At 43.3% G+C, this 24,276-nt stretch overlaps 1 protein-coding gene across 1 annotated transcript in view; it reads right to left on the reverse strand.

Moving 5' to 3' along the window:
* The window catches only part of unc5db (unc-5 netrin receptor Db), a 214,293-nt gene that overhangs the window by 32,277 nt on the left and 157,740 nt on the right, over positions 1-24,276 (reverse strand). The window contains exons 8-11 of the mRNA XM_076098931.1: positions 21,923-21,955; positions 19,218-19,403; positions 16,296-16,658; positions 9,671-9,755 (exon numbers count right to left, since the gene is read on the reverse strand). Of these exons, the coding sequence (XP_075955046.1) occupies positions 9,671-9,755; positions 16,296-16,658; positions 19,218-19,403; positions 21,923-21,955 (667 nt within the window). The remainder of the gene's footprint in view (positions 1-9,670; positions 9,756-16,295; positions 16,659-19,217; positions 19,404-21,922; positions 21,956-24,276) is intronic.

The following is a 24,276-nucleotide window of genomic DNA, read 5'->3' on the forward strand; positions in this document are numbered from 1 at the left end:
CTGGGTAGGATTGTTTCCGACTCACGTGATAAAAATGGTGTGGTGTAAAGTCCAAAAGTAAAAATATTTTCAACAATTCAAAACATGTTTTTATCTAACAAAATAATCTGCTTCACTCCATGTTGGTGTTTAGGACTTTCAAAAACAACTTCTTCACTGCGGTCAGAAACAGTTTGCTCTCCCGCTTGCCGCACACAAAGGGGGGCACGCACTGACGAGTTACGTTCATTACAGACTGGCTACTATGCCATTTATTCCGATGAAGTACTTTATTTAAATTTAGGGTGATGATGTCATAAAATATGACGACAGACATTTAAAGCTGCATTCAAAAAGCTGAATAGAAGCTTTGAACGTTAAAAAAATTGCTACAGCCCTAACGTTGGCACACATTTTGAACACTGCTGTAGCCAAGTGCGTCCTCAGAGAACAGATAGCGTGGCCGTGGAGTCTTAATCTTGTTTTACAACGTGCCGATTTCAGATTGAAAGAAGTGAGCACACCCAACATGTCGGCAAATGTTTGAGGTAGTGGGTCTCGAAACTGTGACGGACCCTTAAAACAGACAGTTGTGGTGAAAACATTACCTTTCGCGTTTGTTTTCTCTTTCAATGAGTTTGGCTAAATTTGGAAGTTGTTTTATAACTTGTGTAATTGTCTGACTGCTTGTCCTTCTTGTATTTAGTGATAGAGGGTGACTGTGGCTCAATGGAGGAGCAGGTCGTCCTTCAGTCAGAGGATCAGTAGTTCGATGTGTCCTTGGGCAAGACACTTAAGCCCATGAATGTCTCCCTGCGGTTTATGAATGCCCTGATGCATGGTAGCCCCTGCCATCAGTGTATGAATGGGTGAATGACATGTTGTGTGTTAAAGCGCTTTGAGTGGTCGGAAGTCTAGAAAAACGCTGTTCAAGTACAAGTCCATTTACCACATTCCCAGATCTAAGCATTTAATAAAAATACATCAATATTAATCATTGCAAATCTTGGCCACAACTAGAATTACCAGAATTATCCTTCATATTTTATAAATGCCACCGTCCACATTCTCAATGCCTAATAAAAGCATTTCCACATCTACTTCTTTCTCATTCTCTAACTCATTTCATTCTCTGGTGCTCAGAGATTGCTCATTACTTATGTGTGAAGAAAGACTGATGGAGTCACATCACGTCGCTGTCCACCTATACATCACGACATAAGTACCATGGTGGTTTCTCACTGAGCCACACACAGCCATGCTACAAATGTATCCTCTCACTGTGCTGCTTTTTGGATAAAATCATCCCTTTTAATTTTTTTTTTCGTGTTCTCCTACGAATGTCGGGCAACACGAGCGATCGGTGTGCCTGAGTAATCTTCTGCAGTGCACAATCAGTCCATGCAAGAAAATTACTTTGTTTAGGAAAGGATTGTAGTTTGGGTTAAAATAAGTACATTTATGACGTACAATATGTACACTTGTTACGTATCATGTGTATGCGGCGTTAGAGAAGTATGTAAGTTACATGACAAAAGTAAAAAAAGTAAAAGTTACGTTAATTAAAATAAGTCAACATGGACTTTTAGTTTTACGCGGAACTCTCTTTGTCGGTCTTTATGCTACGCTGACCTCCTTCCTTGCTCACGACTACGCGGGTTCCACGAGTTATCATGCATTACTTTTTTCTAGGTAAATGTACAAACAGCGAATGAGAACAGCCTGCTTTAAATGGCAAATGATACACCACAGACCTGATCGTCTTCTTGCAATGCAATGACGCACTCTTAACCGTTTCAAAAATGCTACTCTAACTTTATTTATTCCTTCTGTTAGCCCAGGGGTTGGCAACCCTCTTCAGCCCCTCTGTTGCGGCTCCTTGAGGCAACATCCACACTAATACGTTTTCGTTTTAAAACAGAGTTTTAACAAACAAAAACGATCTCCGTCCACACGGCGTTTCAGCATCGTTTTCGAGATGATCTCCGTCCAGACTAAAACGCCTGAAAACGAATATCACGTGACTATTCACGTACACTGGGCATGGCCGGTTGCTCAAAGCCGCTAACGTGACTTCAGAAGGCCACTCCGTTGGTCTGATAAAGCCGCTGGACACGCCGCTCACTAATCGCTCCAATAACAGCTGCTTCCTCCGCAGAAAGATTGCATTTAAGCTGCTAGTAAAGACAACAAGGTCAGCAACACCTGTAATGAGTTGTCCATGTTGAATTAACCTGGTAGTCAATCGGTAATCAATGCTGTTGTTGTTTGTGATCTTCCGGGAAAGGGTCGCGTGATAGGGGCGTGACGAATCAGGGAAGGACACGTCGTGACTGCTAAGAACCAATCAAGTACCGAACGTGGGCGTCTACGTCATCGTTTCTAAACTTATAAGTTTACGGTCGTCCACACGAAGACGTAACCCCGGAGTTTTCAAACTCCTCCGTTTTCGTTGTTGAAAACTCCGGCGTAGTGTGGACGCTCAGTGTAAACGTAGCAAAACATGTGATTTCAAATGGAAACATAGTAGTGTGGACATGGCCTCAGGCTTTGACAAAAAATAACATGGAAATAAATAACGGTTATTTTTAATAAATTTTTTGCCCAGTGGACAATCTTTCAAAGGGAACACCTCTTATCTTGGAGTTTGAGGTGATCAAACTTATTGTCACTGAAAATAAAAAATGTTTTAATATTTTGTCAACTAAAATGTGCATCACATCCTATTATGTCATCCTTTCCCTGCAGGTGGCTAATCATGTTTGCAGACCCTCGCCCTCGGTAAACTATAAATGGATAAATCCAAAAAAAGAAAAGTCACAGAGAAAAATTGAGAGTTTAATTCTGCGTAATCGTCGTATGCTTGATATGTGGCAAGAAATCTGCAGACAACAAAAAATGTAATGTTGAAAGTCACTTCCAGAACAAACACACAGCATTTGCTGAAAAGTATCACGCTGGAGATGAGCTATGATTTCATAAATACAACAAACTATAGTTTTTGTATATATAATATAACTATATATAAAACTTTATAAGCTGTGATATCAAATAGCTTTTGCGGTTCCAGACGAATTTAATTTGGTGGAAAATAGGGCAAAATGGCTCTTTGGATAGTAAAGGTTGTCGACCCCTGTGTTAGCCCAACTCCTCAAAACGTTTTTTCTTTTTCATGAAGAGACATGTTAAGTAAGCATCTGAACTATTACAATAGCATATCTGAATGAAATGCTGCTTCATGGTAAATGCTCTTTCTGGCTGCTCCACTACCACGACTCCAGACTTCCAAAGTACTGCCTCAACATTTGACCCTCCATCTCATTGCACACTCACCCTGAGCTCACAGTCGGTGTTTCTGTTATGTCAACAGCAAAACCCCTTCTCCGGACTGCTCCGGAGGGAGCACTCGATCCCTCAGCCAACAGCTCTGAGCCTGATCACACACTAAATGCAAAGTGCAGGCAAGGAGCAGACTACCTCCTCCTTAACCAGCCTGAGAGTCGGGCAGCGACCTTAAAGAAGCGCCTGAAGCCGGCGGACTCTCTCAATTCCACTTGTCATCACGGCGAAGGGCTCTGCGCCGCAGCTACTGGAGCCCCTCGACGAGCTGTATTATTTAAAGTGAGCAATGACTCACTCCCTCGGAGACCCAGGGAGCCGTGCCAAGTGGCAGATTGGGCCAGCGGAGAGGAGGCGGCGGGCTTAATAAATGCACACATTAGCACGCTCCATTAGCTTCGCCTTTATTTGCTTGTAGTCTCCCACCTGCTTGTCCCACTGTGCTTTTGTCCATTTTTAAGTTGACGCGGACACCTTATGTGGCGCACGGATACATTAATCAAACAGGCATCTAGAGGTGAGGCTCCGTACATCGCTCCAAATATCTCGCAGAGGCATGCACTTTTAGTTCTCCTGCTTCGATCATTCACAACATCTATCTTCTGCTACCGTCTCCTTTCAACTGCAAGGCCTTCATCACAACGACTTCAGTAATCAAGGACTGACAAAGTTAAACACTGTAAAACCTTAACGACACCTTAAGCTAATGGCCGATCTGTTTAAAAACAACATCACAGTGCTCTGTGCCTTGATTTATAATGACTATTGGACCAACTTTGACTTCATCTGTGATCCCAGACCTTGGCCCTCTGTAGCCCCACTTGACTGGGCATATGAGTGTAAGCAACACGGTTAATCACTTGAAACAAGTCATCATGCTATTTGGTCACTTATCATTGAGAGGGCGATTCTAAAACTATAAATAACTTCAGAAGCAACAGTGCAGTGACACAGAAACAGTGGCATGTTTTGTCAAGTTAAGCCTTACTGTGTATTTGTCTCGCTTTTGTACTAAACACATTGCTTCTTAAATCATATCCAAAACAACCATGGAATATATCATACCAATATGCCATTTTTGCCATGAACACTACATTATGGCGAATTTCAGTGTCTTGAGCTCTAAAGGTGCAATGTGTAAGATATGGCCAGAATTTTAATCTAAAACATGATGAAATGAACTTTATCTTCAACCGGACGTGAAGAGGTCACAGTGTCGACGTGTCAAAGACGTCTATGTTTTGTGTTGCAGAGATATCTACTGAGATGAGTGTGCTAACCAGCTAGCCCCGGTCCGTCCCGTCTTGTAACACCACTTGTACCTCGATCGGCGATAGTGAGCCACTGTAGTGTCCAGCCTGTCCTCAATTCATAAAATAGATTTTTATTTGTATAGCCCAATATCACAAATAAGAAATTTGCCTCAGGGGACTTTACAATCTGCACAACATACGACATACGACATACGACATAATAGCAGTAGTAGCACCAATAATAGCAGAATCATAGCCCCCTGTTTGTTTGGAACAGGTGTCCAGATCTCACACATCGCACCTTCAACTGCTGTTTCAGAGTTTCATCCATCCCGATGTACTCTATACTCAGCTTGTCAGTACAACGTATCAGGCTCATAGTTATTGGTTATGAGTCCATCAACGGAACCTGAATGCCTAGCAGTCAATTGTTCACTCTCCAAAGTCCGATGTTCTTGTTTTGATGAAGTCAATAAAGGACTCACGCGCGGGTGTGTGTGTGTGTGGATGGATGTTAGGTGACTCATGGGTCTTTTTCAACAGCAAATGGAAAAGATGATGGCCATACTGAAAATCAATGTCCACTTTAAAATCCCCATCCCTTTAAAACAAACTTTATATTTTCAAAGTTTGTATTGCACTGAAAATAAAGCAATGAAATCCTTTAAACATGTCATTAATACAGGTCTTGCTTTGAAGACATGCTTGATTTATTGGTGGGGCCTTAGGGATTGCAATGCCAATCGATGTTGGGCAGTCTGCCCTTTACACTTTATTCAACACAAGATATCTCGACAACTTTCAAGATTTGTATGAAATTTGCTGCTTATATTCATGGTTCTCGGAGGATGATGTAATGATCCCTCGGTTTTTCCTCCAACACCACTATTGGGCCAAAGTTTGCTCATATACAAAATCTAACGGGCAGAATATATCAAAATCTAATAAGCAAATTCATTCTTCTTCTCAATTCTGGATGTTCTATGAGCTGTTCTCTAGCGGGCCCATCAGTCCAAAATGTAAACTTGACGCTGAAAACTCTTGAAAGGTTTTTGCACTTGGCTGAGGTAAGTGAAGCACGTGACTTCAATGGCATACGTGCTGCTGTGATGAGATGTGAACCTGCATCACACAAGCCACACACAACAGCAGGCAGGCGAAGGCCTTTGTCCTCACGTTAGTGTAAATGGGTAGAGGAAGTCTTCTGGGAGCAGTCATTTCAGATCGAGATGGATCTCAGTTTGAACTTCGACAGCTATTCATTTCAAAAGTTTAATGTCACCTTGGTGAGGACAGAGAGTTGAGTGCTCTGGACCGAAACCACGAGCGACGTGTCCATGCGTGTGGATCTGTGGACCGTGAGAGCTGGACGCTTCAAGGAGGAGCTGCTACAGCTCTCCATCCAGAAAAAACCCCAGATCAGCCACTCTGCTGAGCTGAGACTCTGACCAGAGGGCCGAACATCCAAGCAGGATGCCGTGTCACACCCATACGTGCTGGTGCACTTCTACCGACAACCACGTATACTAGATTATCGTCTTAACTCTCAAACTCTAGAGGACAGATTCTGCAAAGCGCTTTGTGTGTTCTGAGTTTTTCTTTGTCTGTTTTGTACAATAAAACCGAACCGGGAACGTCTGGACCACAACAAATAACAAGCAGCACTATGTCCCAAATGGTCACCTGTGCTTTATGGTTACATAAAGCACACATATGGAAACTAGTTTCATCATTAAAAGCTCTTTTCCGACCAGGACAAAGCCGTTTCTGCCTCAATAGATTGAGGGATTTATCTCGCAATACAAAGCGCCCCATAAAACCTCGGAGGCAGAAGGGAATATGTCTGACCTAAGCAAAACTGTGCCTTCAAAAGATTTAGATGAGCCTTTGAAAAGCTCCAAGAACACATCTTTAAAAGAAAAAGAAAAAATAAGCTTTAATGGAACCCTATCAGGGTGTGGAGGAGGAGGTTGGACAGGGTTTGGGGGCTTGGACGCTGCAGCGTTTTTTTCCCCGTGTCCTCCGGGCCTCCAGGATGCAGACAGTGATTGACAGCTGGCTGAGATGACAAGCACAACAGCCCACAGGGAGAAATATAGGTGTCTAAAGTAAGCATCCCCCAGCTCACACCAAGCGACGGAAAGAAAGAAAGAAAAGCACTTGAAAAGCTCATCTGTGGTCAGAACCACATACTGTCAGGTTGAAGCCTGAAATATTTTGATGTGTTTCAAAGGTGGATAAACCAGCGGGAGGAAACCCGACGCTTTGTGCTGGCAGGTGAAAGTGTATAACAGGAGATGAAGGCAGCTCGGGATCCTCTTGTAAAGATGTATAGAGGCGTCATGCATTACACACGCACTATACATTTCAACAACGCTGCCCTGTAGAGGATTTGCTGCAAAAAAGCCAGTGATTCATGGGTTCTATATACCATATTGTAACCCCACAGAGAACAAAGTGAAGCTGCTCGGCATGACTTGAGATCAGTAAAAAAATTAGACTGAGGTGCCTTTAAAATTTGACACGCATAGCTCACTCGATCCGGCACCGTTTGCATCTTATTATTTCAATCTTTATTATTTAAACCCGACGCAAATGTGTGTGCAGTTTGTGGGGTCTCCTTTGTCCGCGCGACTTTGTTCAAGCGGAGCAGTGTGAATAAACAGTGACACTTCAGAGGAAACTGGAAAGCCCTTGTGGCTCTCCGTGGGGAGGTGGCTCTCTCCCCCCCCCCCCGGAGAGACGCTGAGTCCATCCGAGGGTCGTTACCTAGCTGTGGTCGGAATACATAATGGGCGAGCTGCAAAGATGAAAGGCCTCGGGAGACGTCTGCGCCTTCGATTCCGCCGCTACTCTTCATTCATCACCGCACTCATCCTCGTTTAAACGAGCTTCCCGGGTCGTGACTCTCTCCCAGAACGCCACGTTGTTGACACCGAGTGGAGTACATAACTACATATTGACTCTCCGCAGAGTAGTGGGGACAAAAAGAAAAGAGATTGGAGGTTTGACTTTGGATCCTACGAGTCGGTTGGTTAAATGAAGGACTCAACTTTCCACAGCCCCTTCCTCCCAGGGGCCCACAGCGTGAACTTGTGTTTCTCCCCAGCAGCTGGGACATCAAAGCCCAGACTACCACCTGTGGAGGGGCTTCTGGAAAAGAACGCCAGTAGCACGGCACCTAGAGGACTGGTCAGGACAGGAAGTGGGAGAGAGGCCGCGTCTGTCACACAGCCTGACAGTAAACACACAGAGAGGCGGGGAAGGCCACGAGGAGGGTCTGACTGCACTACTGCCCACTAATACATCTATTAGTCTATTATACGCATGACTGCATTGAAAAGCCCATAATTATGGTTCTTTACCAATATTTTAGTGCTACAACTACAACCACTGTCACTACTAATAATAACAACAACAATACAATAACAATATTAGTGTTAATAATAACTTCATTATTTATAATAAAAGTCATTATAATAATACTTGAAAAAGTGTTTCTTTTCGAAGTAAACTTGATGTTTTTGGATTGCATATACACATTCTTTATGTTTGTAAGCAAACACAGTCAGCAGCCTACTTAAAGTAGAAATGTGTGGGCAACTAATAACAACTTAGATTACTTATTATTAATTGATCTCTTTATCAATTTTATCAATTTCTTTTATCAATTTCTACAGGATAAGGTAAAAGATATTCTATGTCCATGTCAACAAATTCCAGGAAAAGACTCAAATCCACAATGAATGTGTTGTGTGTGTATCATAGTGTGATCTATCTTTTTCCTGTGTCCCATGGGAGTTCTGTTGTTGAGTGTGACACCGGGTGACATGTTCCTTCCTGCATTAAGGATTACGAGGCGGCCGCATCGGTCAAATTCCGTCCCGCCTTCACTTCTCGGCAAAACTCTGACTTCCTGTGTGTCTTCATGGAAAACACCATTTCCTAACAAGCATTGCACTTCATGGGATTCTGGCAATTGTGCATTTTTGACTGGAACCCTAAAAAGCGGGAGCCCGCCAAAGTCTGCCACTGACTGAGTAGGTAGGTGGGTGAGTGATGTAATTACACCATCGGTTATTGCACTTTCGAATGAAAATGCGCCGCAGTGTTTCCGCCGGTAACGTCTTCGCCACCACAGCGAAGAAAAAAAGATGACTAAAGAAAAGTAGGTTAAACATTCTACGATCAATCAAATGGATTGATCGTAGAATTGTTTGTAGCATAAGATTTATACACATAAACCAAATACTCTCTGTACAGATGTGAGGTATCGTAGGGCTCTGGGTGCACACCTATGGCTACAATATTTCTTTCCTCAATTTCTCATTCCGCCCGGCACGATGTTGCAGCTACTCGCCTGCCTTTTGCATTGGCTTTGTATGTAATCATGTCGAGCAAAAAATTGGTGTGAACACAGCACAACAGTTTTTACCACAATTTAGCTCACTGACCAAACAGTACCTAGGACCTAGGACGTGATCAGGATGGCACCACCTCCGCCTCATTTTGAGCCAGGAAAGACCCTGACACCATTCTGCAGCTGTTTATACTCAAAACAGCATCAAATGTGGATTAATCCGCCACTGAAAGTAGTCCTCAACAAAACACTATTTCCATCTGTTGAGTAACGTTTGCTAGACTCTGCAGTGTCCAGCTGTTTTGGGAAATGACCTTTTATCAAAAGGATATGCGAGTTGTTCGTAAAGTCTTCAATAGGAACCAATGAACTCAGAGTAAGTATTGAGAGATGGCCCAACACATTTTTGGGAAAGCGTTCTCACAATCTTTGCAGGTTTGTCTTTTGCGAGTGACATCCCCAAACATTTACAATTCCAGATCTTTTGTTTGCGTGTGACAGCGTTAAACTTGAAACTTTATAACCTGCATCAGCAAGACAACTAAGTGTCGAGAGGTGAAGGTCCTATTGAGCGCCGACTGCGGCCGTAACGAAAGTACCAAAGAATGGTAAATAATTAGAGGGAAACAGGACAGTGGGGACGGGGGATGGAGAGTCAGGCGAGATGGATGATAAGATAGCGGGAGACTGACAGACGGATAGATGCTCGAAATGATATTTGGGTAAACTCTGGTCTCACCTTGCCTCTCCCTGATTGATCACCATGTGCATCTCCCAGGACATATTTTCAGCCACGGCTCCGTGAGGCACCAGCAGGCTGACCCCTGGAAAAACACACAGAAATGTGTCAACAGCAACAACTCCAACAGCCTGACAGTGGAGGTGAAAATAAGGGCTCACAGCATGTCCTACATGCAGGGGTTGTGACAATATTCATGAGAGCTTCTTTTTACTGGAATGAACAGTGACATAGAAAACAATAAAGTTAACCAAACTCAATGTGAATTTTAGGCAGTGGGATTATAAAAATGAAACACTTATCTTAGTACATGCAAACACTAATCATCATAAATGTATCACAAAGTGAAGGAGGATGTATTTATTAGTTTGCTGTAGCAGCAGGTGTAAGATCATTTGTATTGTGCATGGCCATTAGCATCGGGATTCTGAATTTCGATCTGAGCTTCTGGTCCGCCCATTGCTCCTTCAAAATAAAAGTCTAAATAAATACAGATTGCTGTTATGATGTCTAAAACCTGTTACTATTATAAACATATACATTCATGTGAGAGAATATTAAAGATCTAAGATGAAACTGACAGAAGGGCGGGACCCAGAGAAAGAAATCTCAATTAAAAACCTGCTACTTCAGCGCCATGGATTCATCAACACACAGCACAGTTAGGCCAAAGATTAAGGTTTGGTAAGTTCAGGCACAAAGACTGTTGGGGAAATTTCCGTTGTCATGGGTAAAAAACATTGACTGTCTGTTGTCCGTGAACAGCAGCCTCCCATGTCAAGGTCCCGAACATGCAGAGCACAGATATATTTGACTTTACTCCATCACTACAGAGTGATGACACGTGTGTGTTGTCTGGAACAAAACCACATGGTCTCTTAAACCCCGTGTGCTCAAAAGCTAAAGTTTAAACTCCACCTGTGATTTAATCTAAAGCCAGTTGTTGTGTCCTGTAGAAAAAACACAGAGTTCAGCATAATAACACACCAGCATTCAAAACGCCCAGATCTCAAAATGCAATTAATTCCAATGGAATCGCTGCCATTGGTGGATTCAATCATGAAGGCAAGTAAATTTGTGTCTTTGTGCTCAATAAAACAAACAAGCCTTCTTAACAGTGCTGACTTTTGAGCCAGAGAGAATATGGAGGAAACGTATTTGCTGTGTTGCACCGTTCACTTTTAATGAGGAATGTTTAGAGGACAAGTATGAGACAGGAGTTGATGGAACAAATACACAGTTTTGAGCAAACTGTGTGAACTTTTAAAACTTTTTTCATTACACGTACTCTAAGCTATTTTTACTTGCACTTTACATCTTATTCTGTCACATTTTATTCTTCTTCAAATTAGCTTAAAGTTTTCTCTCTCTGTTTTAGTCAGATGTTGTCTTCACGTCTATTGTAAAGCACTTTCAACTACCCGTTCATACAAAACTAAAGCTGTTGTCACTATCTTATCACTGTCTATTTTGTTCAAAAATCCTCAGCACACTTAGTTTGGGTAAATGTTTGAATCATTGGAGTCAGAGATTAGGTGGAAATAAACTGTAAACTCTCTCTCGTTTTGTTTTTCCCTTTTTCTTTTTCCAGTCTCTCGAGATATAGAACGCCATCTTGCATTTATTCATGATGACACAGAAATTAGGTAAATAATAAATTTACATCCCCAATGGTTTCCAATATAAATATATCTGCATGATGTGTTGTCTAATTATGACATCGCACAGGCTCCCATTGGTTCTTAGCACATACTGTTGGCACCAGAGAGTGTCTATGGCCTGCTGAATTTGGCTCACTGCAAGGAACTTTTTCCCACAGACTGACCTCATATATTATTGAGTGCGGCAGGAATGAGTCCTCAAACCGAGAAATGAGTCGGCATGTTTGCACTTCAGGTTCCCTCGTCTCGAAATCAATGAATGGGTTTTTTAGTGAGATGCCTGAAATAAGGTCCTAAAATACAGTAAAGTTTGGTTCCACAAGAGGAAAATACATCAGTAAATATCCCAAAAGGCCATTTCTAACATGTGGCGAAAAGGTCTCATACGTTTGTTTGCCACAGAGCTTATTTTCCACAATAATCCCAAAAGCGAATGGAGAGATCCCATTTCGGAGTTTAGGGACATATTAGTCACAGCAATTATTTTCACTGACATGATGGTACTTCTGGGACTTGAATCTATCAAACAAAATCTGAAACAGACAAAGAACTAAACCCAGTCATCCAGTCAAGGTTCACCTCAGCAGCCTGAATAGGCATAAAGAGGCACATGAATCAATATTTGAATATTTGAATTGTAAAAAACGTTTGTCTGAATTAGACACTGTCCAGAAGAAATCTTTCCATTCCTTCTGAATCGCTACACTTTTGATTATGCAACACCTTTCAAGAAGCAAGGAGAGAGAGTTCTGCAGAGCAGCACTGCCCTGCCACTGATGCCTGCCACTATTCATCTGCCTGTGTGACTGGAGAGGAGATGAGAGCATGTAAAAGCCCCGCTTTACGAAATAAAAAGGTTCAGAGAAGAAGAGTGGGAGATGACAGATAAAGATGTTTTTTTTTTTTTGCAGCTCAATGTAAAAATAATACTTCGTAAGACCTCATTCATCTCTTGAATGTGCCTTTCAAGCAGTTTGTTTTCATTAAATAACAATTCGTGTTTGGTGCTGGTGGAGGCTGAGATGAGAGAACTGACAGATGTGAAGCTTGTCAGATACAGCTGGATTTCTTGTGCTGTTAAAAGTCTTGCACTATTTAACCCTCTGAGTGACACACCACTGTCGTTAAGAGGCTAAACGAGCTGAGTATTAATTGAGGGGGACGATACTGGCATCATATGAAGCTAGACGACCAGCCACGTCATAGTAGCTTGTCTGGAAGCGGGTTGATTAACGCTGCAAAGTTAGGCTCAATTTGAATGAAGGAAAACTGGCATGGTCATTTTCAAAGGGGTCCCTTGACCTCTCCCCTCAAGATATGTGAATGAAAAGGGTTTCTATGGGTTTGGGTTCAAATAAGCATGTTTGTTGCATATATTAAGTACTTTTGTGTAACGTCATACTTCAAAAGTAAGGTAAAAGAAGACAACATTGATATTTCTCACAGAACACCAACAGCGGTCTTCTGGGTGAAGGTCTGTGCGAGCATCTGATAATGACGACAATGGGTTTAAGTTGGAGTTGGTTGAAGCGTCGGTGCATCTCATGCAGACACTAAAGGGCCCCTCATTATCACACATGAGGGCCGTGACAAAACGTTGACCAGTCGGGGGTCAGAACGAAGTTGCTCTACGGCACTACAAATACTACATAAAACCTGTGTTAAGGGGTCACAAGTTGTGTATGTACAAAACTCCAATATTTTAAAACAAAACTAACCGTCCCATTAATTATCACAGGACCGCTTCGCTTTATTTTGAAACCTTTTCAAAAGTTCCAAAAACGGACAAACATGCTAACGCTAGCTGTTTCGCTGGTGATATTGGAATCACTCAGTCACAAATGTTAAAAACTAACATGAACATAAGGAGTTTGTTCTCCAGCATCACTGCTGAGTTGTTGACTTGTAGCACATCTGAAATGGCTCGCGTGCTGTACGTGTTGTGAAAGTGACGAAGATATTTTCTTCATGTGCTTTTATTTAGTTCTCTGTGTTTTCTTCATCTGTTCTCACATAGGGACCACGTCTTTTGTAGAAAAGTAGTTAAAATGTTTAAAGTGTGGTCTCAGGATGTTGTTTCCAGAGAAACATGTTGCTGCTAAATTCTTTTAATGACGTTTTCTGAATTGAATCCATTAAATATTTACATCTCCATTGTCTTGGGATGGAGGCAGATATCTCAAAACCTATTGAAGTAAAACAATCTCCACTAGGTGAGTGAGGAAATATGCATTTCTATAGTTTGTGTAAATCCACTCTCCTGAACTGCACAGATGTAAGGAATGTTGCTATTTAGGTTCCGTATCACTAAGGTGACTCCAGTAATCTGCAGTGAAGTGCTGCAGATGGCTATTCATTCTAATGAATAGCGGTTCCTCCAGAGCAGGCTGCGTGAGCGCTGCACTTGACAGCACTGACTCATCCACTCAGACCCCTCAGCCGGCAAGACGGCCGCAGGAGGCTGATTTCGCCTCACCTCGGCTACGTACACGAGGGCCACAGAAGAGGGCCGCGAGTGCAGCGGTTCGCGCAGACCATTGACCCGGCGACAACCGGTGAAAACTCCTCCATTTGTGTTGGCGAGACTCTATGACAGCGCGACCCCGTTTGCCTTTGCCTGAGAGTATGTGGAGGAATAACAAACAGCTACCTGCCCTGGCAACGCCACTGATGGATCTTAGCAACAGCTTGCAATGTTTAAGGTCTGAGGAGATGTATTCATAGTAAGAAAGAACATTCACTTTAGTGATTTTCTCACCTAAAACCACATTCAACTTCTTTTCAGTTTTGTACGTAGCATCTCCTGAAGGCTGAGCAGCAAACATGTGTGGTGCTTAAATCCCTGAACACAGAATACCGACAGTGACACGGGTCAACTATCTCATTTTTGTTTGCTCATTTTCCTCTTCTGCTACTTTGTTTGTAGAAAGAAAAAGGATTCATGGTCAAGGAGCTGGATTTGTTTCTAGTTGAAAGAGGTAGTTCTGGTGTGTTTTCAGTGGGGGTGTATGAGGTGCTCATCAATAGTCAGTTGCTGACCTTCAGCAGATGGCGGTCAGCACGCCCCCAGTTTGAAGAAGCCGACAGGAGTACCGGCACAAGCGTAAAGTAGTGCACTCTAGTGGACGGAAACGACAGCAGAACGTATTTCAGCCACCTAAAGAAACCTATTTCATTTTACATATCCACCTTATTTCAAATAAAAGTATTGTTATATCATTATCTTATTCCTGCCTTTGTCTAAGGGGTCTTGTGATTTTGAAGATAACGGCTCCAGTTCCCTGGGGCTGTCTGGTGGCAAGGTAAAGCAGAGAAAATAATATTGAATCTTTGAGGCACCCGTACTCCTGCGTGCTTCATTCATATCGAGTCGTGCCGACCGCCATCTACTGTGGGTAGCTGATTACGGATAAGCATTTGTACAACCCCACTTCAGAACATTGGAACTATCCCTTTAAATATAACTTGGACAGACGATGTGACCTTTTTTTTTTAGAAAACCTTCCTCTTGGGTGAAGCCGTAAGCTCTTCTGGCTCACTGTCAAAGTAGTGCTTTGCTGATAACAAAGTGATCATGATGAACCAGGCTGGATTTCACCAGGTCTGGAACGTGTCACTTCCCCAGCATTGTGTATTACCAACCTGAAGAACAGTTACATTTGGTGGATTCTGAAGGCTTTAAATTGTATTGTTTTTTCTAGACATAAAATACAAAGGGTTGTAGTATTCTTCCCTGCAGAATCATATGCTGTGTGTGGAGAGAGTTTGGTCACGGGGTCAAGTCAAAGTTTTCCTCAAAACTTATTTTTTTCATCATCCGGGGTTGCCAGGCAACCAGTGTATGACTTCAGGAAGTCACTGCTTACAGTTAAGAAATAGTCAGGCAAATTAAACAAACACGATGGAATATGCTAATTAGTGAGAGATGCTGTTTGGTGGATTTTCTTATCTTTGGACAGAGCCAGGCAAACTGTTTCCCCGTTTCTAGTCTTTATGCTAAGCTAAGCTAAGCTAAGCTAAGCTAAGCGTCGAGACATTTAGAGTGGTGTCAGGCTTCTCATCTAGCAAGAAAGCAAATAAGCACATTTCCTGGTTGGTTGTTCTCTGGAACTACAGGCTCAGGAAAAGGCTAGAGCAGATGGTATAGCCAGATAAATAATTAGGAAGCCCCAGACCAGGCTGTGTGACTTATACTGTCAGAAGACGGGACGAAGCCATGGACACCCAGACAGACAGATCTCATCTTTTATTCCCTCAGTCTGCAGATCCTGAACTCCAGGAAGAACCATACGGGGGCTTTTGGCAACCAAAAAGTACAGGACTTTCAAATAAAAAAACAGCTTTTTCATACCACATTCATGTATTAATGTAGTATCCTTATTATTTTATAGATGTATATTAATGAATAAACCATCTTTTTGTTTTATTCTCTGATTATCTCCTGTCAACGGATATGTGTTTAGTACTCTTCGTTCTGTTCTATTCTATTCATAGCCTTGTTGGAAGCCACTGATTTGGATCAGTTTTTAGACAGTGTACCACCTTCTAGAGCCAAGAAAAGTTCAGTGCACCACTTTTTTCTTGTGTGTGTGTGTGCGCGCGCGTGTGTGTGTGTGTGTGTGTGGGTGTGTGCGTGCCCACAAAACACAACAAAGACGAACTGCACTGTCTTGATGCGCACACAGCGGATCATTTAACAGCGAGCACCAGGGACGTGGAGAACAACATGGTGGGGACACGATAGATGTTTGTTGTGTCGCAAGGCATTCTGGGAAGGCTGCGCCTCATGCTAAACAGCGCCGGTTCACGGCGGCTTCCATAATGAGCAGCAGCTGCTGCCGCCTCTCATTATGGAAACTCAGAACACGCTGTGTGAGCTTCCTTTTTCACTATCAACACGACAAAAGACAGAGGTAGTGCCTGTAACGAACGCTGCACTTTCATCCACTTCCTGTGAAGCTCACCGGCGTTTGGCACCACCAGGCGTCCCCCGGGGTGGCCGAACACGCCGTTGGTCCTCGGCTGCTCTCTGCCGGTGCTGAAGGGCCCGTTGAGGGTGACCAGGCCCTTCTTTCGTCTGTCCGCGGTGCCGCTGTAGTCCCGGCTCAGGTCCCGCGGGAAGGTCTCGGCGGGGCCTTTGGCGTGGAACTCAGCCCGCTCGGCTACGCCTAGCGAAACCATAAAGGAGCTCTGGACTTTGACCTTGATGTCCGGCAGGGGGTCAAAGAGCTCTTTGTCTGTGCTGTCCTGGAAGCAGAGGGGCGTGCTGTACGTCCGTCCCACCGTCAAGTCGGGCTGCATGGAGGAGTTGAGCAGCAGAGGGTTGCCTACAGAGATGGAGAGACAGCACAGCCACACAGTCAGCTGATAGCCCTGCTCGCGTGGGATTCGCATTATGAAGGGAACTGGTTTACCTAATGAATCAAAGCCTGGCCTCTCTGTTTCCTGAACAGTAATCACACATGATAATGGAATTCACTGGTGTCCCAGATCGAATTAATAAGGTCAAGATTGTAGGCTTTTTGTTTTTTTATTTAATAAAGTAAAAGTTGACATTTTAAAAGACTGAGAAGCTAAGAAAAATGTGCCAAGAATTCTTTCATTTTTCATGACAGGAGAGACTGCCGCTCAGTTTGCATGGATTAGATATTATCAGGGGATTTCTGTTTGCAGCACAATACAGTAGATTACTACTTTACAAAAAGCAGACAAAGCAGATCAAAATACATTCCAAATTCCCGGACATAGTCAGGCAACATTAATCCAGTTCAAACCAGGATCAAGAGCCACGTCTCTGGAAAATGTCCTGCAGCTGACCGGTGAAGCTCCAGGACCAATTAAAACGGCGTGTCTGTGGCGGGCGACCGTGCGCATCAGAGGTAGGGCTCAGGAGCACAACCTGGACAGAAGGTCCAGGGCTCGGAGCCACGGTCAGAGCGTTAGATTTAATTACCAGGCTCACGCGCAGCTTGATCTCCATAACCCATCTGCCGGAGTCAGCTCCTCTGGACCCCGAGTCGTCCTCCTGAAGGACAGGAGGGAGGGCTAGGAGGGGGTGTAGGTGACTGCTCTGTAAATGAGAGTAGTCCTTCAGCTCGCAGCATGGACCCAACAGCCCGAGGAGGGGGCGGAGGGGTTCTTCATCTGCCAAACGGAGCGCTCCGCATCGATCTGGCAGACTTGGGCGCGCGGCGGACCGCGGACGAGCCGTGCCAAAATAACGGCGAAGTCACCGAGTCCTTGCTGCCCAGCTGTTGCCTGGCGAGGGGTGCAAGGCGGGAGGCTAATGTTGTTTTATTTTTAGGGAAATCGTTAATTACCGGAGGCGTGATTTGTGACGAGCAGTTTTGGGGGGGTGTTGGTCTTTTGGCTTGCTCTTCAAAACTCAACTTTTCCTGTTGTTTTTGTCTTCCTAAAATAATTCATGACAAATCAGAATATGGAATATGCCAGAAATGTATTCATTTAAATACTTTTTTTCGACATACTACATAAAATACTATACTATGTATACAGTCTAACAGTGACAGCGAACCTCCAGTGCAATGCGACTCTGCAGACATCCCAGCTCTCGGTCAGAGAGCTGCAGCCCGGTGGACATTACCCTTCTGCGGCTGACATTCGATCACTGCAGAATCTTCTCCCCTCCTCCGGTCGAGTGGAGAATGATCTGATTATCGCTTGAGTGTGTATCTTTAAGAACGGCGCGGCGAAAGTGGAATGACAGCGGCGAGATGAGAGAAGTTAATGAAATGTACCTCAGGTTGAATACCTTGAGGGATAGGTTTGGAATTGGGCCTCTGATTAAAAATCACTCAGAAGGAGAAGTAATGCGGAGAGACGGGGTCAGGTCCGAAGACTCATTCAGCACTCTGCCTTACAGCCGAGAGCCATCCGAAAGCATTTACCAACTCCTTTTAGTATTTCAGGTATGTATTTTCCTTGTGATTATTAGGCATTAAAAAGCTACTGATTTGCAATTAAACACACATTTAGAGACCAATCCCCCCCCCTTCCTGCTATGTTTATGAAAAGGACAGCTACATCTTAACAATGCAATCACTGCAGAAGTAGGCTAATATAAAATGCCTCAACAACTTCCTCCAGAGCAAAGTGGGGCTGACGAAGTTTCACATTTTACGGGGAGCCGCGGAGAGGAAAATGGAAAGGAGTGATTGTGGCCGGTGGACGGCAAAGCAGGTAGGCTGGCCTATTTAAATAGGATTGATGACCTGCTGAATGTAGACCCGGCTCCTACCACCTCCCAATCCCCCCCACCCCTCGACCGACTCTCGGGGCCTTGGGGGAGAGGGGAGCCGAGGGCAGAGTGTAGGCCCCCGGCAGTGCTCGTGACCGAGGCGAAGATGTATCGCCCGTCGCCACGATGGCTATCACTTGAGCTAACCCAGAAATGTCAGTGACAGTAATGTGAATGCCTGCAGGGCCTGCCGGGACAGCCCCAGTCACATCACCAACAGAAGTTATTGCTGTGCACAACAAAAAATTGAATTGATGTTCACCGTTCCATACCCCTCAGATTTATCCATCAGTGGTTTAGGCCAGTGTAATCTGACGGAGGAGACTAGTTGCCAGTCAAATGCGTGGTCCGTGGCGGGGGGGTGGAGCGTCGCCGGTCGCCGTTGAAGATTGATTATCGTCTGTTTCACGACAACAGAGAAGCAGGTCTGTCAAAATAGGACAGGTCCTTTCACTGGTTGAGGAAGTATAGATCCTAAGCAGATATGGAGGCTGCACGCCATGCCGCCAGATGCAAGCAAACGGCATCAATCACCGGCGTGGCCCTGTCGCGGAGGGCATTGATGACGCTGCCTTTTTGGCCTCGTGGTCACCGGCGTGGAGTCGATGGCCCTCTCTCTTTCTCTTACCTTGTCTGGTGGTCTTGAAGTTGAAGGACTGGAAACCCCCGGTGAGCGCGGAGGAGTCGATGACATCCACGCCGTACTCGCTGTGGTTCTTCCTGTACAGCATGACGGCCACTACGAGGATCGCCACGGCAATGATGCCGGCTCCCAGGCCCGAGTACAGGGCGACGTCATTGGAGCTGTCCATACCTAAAGCACACAAAACCGAGAGCGACCGTAAATTCTCATTTAAAATTAGGTATTCAAATAATTAAAGGGGGGTAGTAACAGTTTACATGGTCAAAAATGTGTATAATGTCCATTTCCACAGCATCAATTCAATACAATTTGTACATCATAATAAACTCCAGTCATTTCTTCTTTGCCCTACTCCTGATAGAAGATTAAGAGGAACACAACAAAGTCTGTTGGGGAGTGCTGCTGTGCATATTAAAAAAAGGGTTTTATGTCTTTAAGTCTTTGGTGGCTCAAGAGATGGCTGAGCAAATTCTGATGAATTGCCTCCTGTCAGCGTCAGCTGTGGCTCAAGACTAACTCTGAAAATGAAAACTAATCTTTCGGGTGTGGAGTGAGCTCAGCAGACCTCTGTAGCCCACTCCTCACCTCGGCTTGACACTAGCGACTCAATGCTTCATTAGCCACCGCAAGGAAGAAGAGTGTGTGGAGCAGAAGACAATCTCTATGGTTCTGCCGAATCAATTTTGAACTGTCCATCGTGAGACCGACAGTGTTGCAGGACTGCAATGCTTAATCGGTGGGGTGCTTTAAGCCATCGTCGTCACTTTTTCCCCCGATTAGTAGCCTATTACGACAGCGTATTAGGGTCATTGTAGGTAAACAGAAATCATCATGTAGCCGGGGGAAGGGATACTATTCGGGAAAATAACTAATTTACTACGTTTGCGAGAAAACAAAAAAAATTGTTAATTCTCGAGATTATGAAGATAGTTTTTCGTTTCTACTTTCTTCTAACTTGACCAATATTAGCATGTATCATGTTCGTAAAAGGATATAGAAAGAAGATGAAAGAAGATGTGTATGTGTATCTTTCAGGACCTTCGCCTCGCTAAGAGGCGGTCGGTCAGAGAGGACTTCATAAACAGAAATCGTAAGGATTTATCTGATAACCCATCTGCAAAATAACATAAGGATAAAGTACAATGCATACTGATGTTGGCATTATACTCATAAAACATTAACATGAAAGAAAACACGTATATGTATCTTTCAGGACCATCCTTACCGTAATAACACTACTTTAGGGGCAACAGAATCTCCACTATTTGTCCGAGATTCTTTCTCGTAAATTTTCCACTTAAATGGGCAAAGTGTAGCGACTGACGTGAACCTTGGCTCTTGCCACTGATGGAATTAGTGCTGTAGAAGTATACATCATATTGAATTTATCAAGGCAGCAGGTAAAGATGGAGGACGTTTGGAGTTTGAAAGCTGGGGAAATTAGAAATAAAAGCCTGGTTCTCTCTGCCGCTGAAGTGAATAAAAGCCCACATCACTATTTGAGAATTCTCCGTATGTGAAAGTGTTCTTCTGAGATTTCTCCAGAAACAAGGTCTTTTCTTTTTTTCTTCACTGTGATGAAGGCAGCATTGGCAATAAAGAGAAAAGGCTATTTTGTTAAAGTGTTCCACATAAAAGAGCCTTGTCTTTGTTGTATTATTTAAGACCCAGTGAGGAGGAGATGGAGGAAAAGCAGGGGAAGACAATGCTGTTATTATGTAGACATTCAAGGTCAAACACAGGCAGGAGTTACAAAGTGTTAGTCTGGCTTCGGGATGGAAATGAAACAAGAATGGAAAGTGGTAAGAGGGAGCGGACCATCTGTCTCATCTCTCTATGCTACATTATGCACCAAAGATAGGCATAAACGAACATGTCCAGCCGTTACTCTAAACTGTTACACATCGCATTCAAGCTGCTAACATGGAGGGCTATTTGCATAACTGCCATTAGACCCACCGGTCTATATCCAATAGCTACGATGGATATCTCACAGCGCAGGCGGTCAGAGACCATGCGATGCAGCCGGTGGTCACCAGTTGTCGAGAGCACGAATCAGAGGAAAAAATGATTTTGCCTGTTCCTACCAGGGTGATCACTAGCCACACACCAGCTTAACACCCTCCCCATTCAATCATCCGAGCTTTCCTTAAAGCCTGCAGTAAGCACAACTTTTACAATAATGTGGCCCATTAATGAAAGCGCTCAAGCAGGCACCTGACAATCACTTAGCCGGGCCAACTCCAGCAAGTGATTGAAAGCCGCCACATGAAGGCGAGGACAGCGCCGTAAATTGGTCCAATTAGCACGTTTGCAGTGATTACAACCCATTAATCCTCCACAACGTAGCACATGTTCCCTTGTCACAACCAATATATCTCCCCGTTACAAAGTAAAAAGCAAAGCTGTGATGTCACGCTTGTCATAAAAGTGGGCCGCTGACTAATGACATGAATGCGTAATGAGCACATCTTGCAGGGTTAATGCAGGAGTTGCTCAGGTCAGAGTGAACTTGGGGGGGGGGGGTGATTCATAATGCTTCTGTTTCAAGGAGTGTGCACTGAGAGGAGTGCAAACGACGTGTCACTCCTTTAAATTTAGAATATATTATCTCTTTCCCCCAGAATTCAGGGCATTACATATAAGTGGCAGTCGTCGAAGATGAAAGAAATCCACAGAGGAAGACTCACTTTGAGGTTTAACATCATGTAGCAGCTTTCGATCTGCAAAGACAGAGAGATAGAATGAGACAAAGAGGAGAGAAAGTGGTGATTAAAGTCCGAGCCTCTGTGAAGTGACTAACAAGTGTGGTCTCAGATCCGACACCCTGAGCAGTGAGGAGCTTTTCTGCTGACTATACTCATTGACGATATATATACAGCATCGGATAATGGCCAGGCAGGCATCATTACTGTCTTCATATCACCATAGATAAAGGTGGTGAGGTGCAAACTGCTCACAGGCTCGGAAATACCTCTGAGTGGGCTAATGATCTCCTCACTTAAGTCCAAAAGACATGACTCATTTCTTTAAGATGGATTCAAGTCCCACACTTGTCTACAAGACTTTCCAAACAAACCCAAATTAACATTATAATCATATGCACATTTTAGTAGGGCTGAACAATTTCGGAAATTTTTTGTTTTTTCTGACCAGTATAAGGACTGTCTTTGAAATTGTGGTTATTTTCTAGAACTTAAACCCCTTGTACATAGTAATAAAAAACATACGTTTGTGCCTACCATAATGAATTAATAATAACAAACAAGCATATATTTCAAATCCAACCCAGTCAACTGAAAAAAAACATTATATTGTAATTTCTTTTGCAAACCTTGCATGTCAATGTTTCTGAACTCAAAACAAGTTTCACAAATACGTGTCTAATTAGCCTTGTATCACGCTTTCAGAAACGCACGATACCACGCTGTGAAACGATTGATTAGGTTTAAGCAACAAAGCTACTTAAGGTTAGCAAAAAGATCATGGTTTGTGTAAAAATAATAATGTGTAAGTGTAAGAACCGAAGTAGCGTAAATGAATAACAACCACCTTCAGCTAACTTTCTTACGTAACGTTACGTAAAAAGCGGAACAACATAAATAGTGTAAATAAATAACAAGCACCCTTAGCTGACCTTCTCACGTAGTAACGTTACGTAACAAGCATAATAACGTAACTAGTGTAAATAAATAACAACCACCCTTAGCTAACATTCTTACATAACGTTATATAAAATAGTAACAATGTAACTAGTGTAAATAAATAACAACCACCCTTAGCTAACATTCTTACGTAACGTTATATAAAATGGTAACAATGTAACTAGTGTAAATAAATAACAACTGCCCTCAGCTAACTTTCTTACGTAACGTTACGTATCAAGCGCAAAGTCGACTTTTGGTTTCACAAGGGACAGGAACAATAGACTCCGGGGTAAAAGTCCTGTTTTTGTTTGTCCCATCTACCACAAACACTCCCACCCACCCTTAGTGGTCTCTTTCTCATGTTATAAGTTATAACGGTCACTCAATATACTACTTCACTTGCTCTGAGCATCGCTCGTTGAACTACTTCACTTCCTCTGGTGACGGTGACATTCAACGTATCAGTGATTTGCAGAAACGTACAATGAGAACATTTGTTTTCCTAGCGAGTGTGCTGTTTAATCAGTTGAATTGATCCAAACAGTAAACTTGGGATATTCAACAGGTAACTGTGCTAGTCAAGGTAACACAACATAACTTTGATTTTTGACATTTGAAAGTGGTGTAAATAGTGTATTGGTCACAGCTGCATAGTTAATGGCTATGATGTTAAACTGCTTCTAGGTCAAGTCTTACAATGTTACGACGTCTGACAGACAACTCTCACTGTTAGCAGCGCTACATTTAAGCTGGTAAACTAACGTTATGTTATGTTCACGCTACGACTACAAAGATACAAAACGGTAATTTTGTCTAATGCTAAGAAACACCAGTGAGCATTGAGGAAACTTTGACGAATTTTGCCGTTTCCATTCAGCTTTTACAATGTGATACTTGGGAATACATGTGCTAAACACAGCTACTGACAGGACAAGCTAGTTCACAGATTCAGAGCCTTTTGGTGATAATGGTGTAAAATGATATGTTGCGTTCAAATTCTAAATGGGAGATTTGAAAATTTCACCAGCTGTCTTTTATGCTCAACAGCTGCGTACATTTTCTGGGATTGGGAGCCCTGATTTGTGACATTAATATAAGCTACAAATAAAATGATGCCCCTTGTGATATGAAGACTTCAAATCAGTATTGAAAATTGAAAATGAAAATGTTCAGCCCGATAGTTTAGCCATTATTCATACTAGTGTTGACACAACTGGGTGAAACATTCAGCATTGCATGTGCATGATCCAAACAGTGCAATGACATTTCATTCCAGACGTCAGGCGTCATTCTGTGATGGATTCACTATGACATCCAATATGTGAAGTGAGCAGCACACAGGAGAAAGAGCGCTGACATTATCATGCACTGGGCATCTGTGTCAATCCACAGTGGGA

This window comes from Anarhichas minor, unplaced genomic scaffold (assembly GCF_050575085.1).
Source record: "Anarhichas minor isolate MPS153535 unplaced genomic scaffold, ASM5057508v1 ptg000025l, whole genome shotgun sequence".
Classification (NCBI taxonomy): Eukaryota; Metazoa; Chordata; class Actinopteri; order Perciformes; family Anarhichadidae; genus Anarhichas; species Anarhichas minor.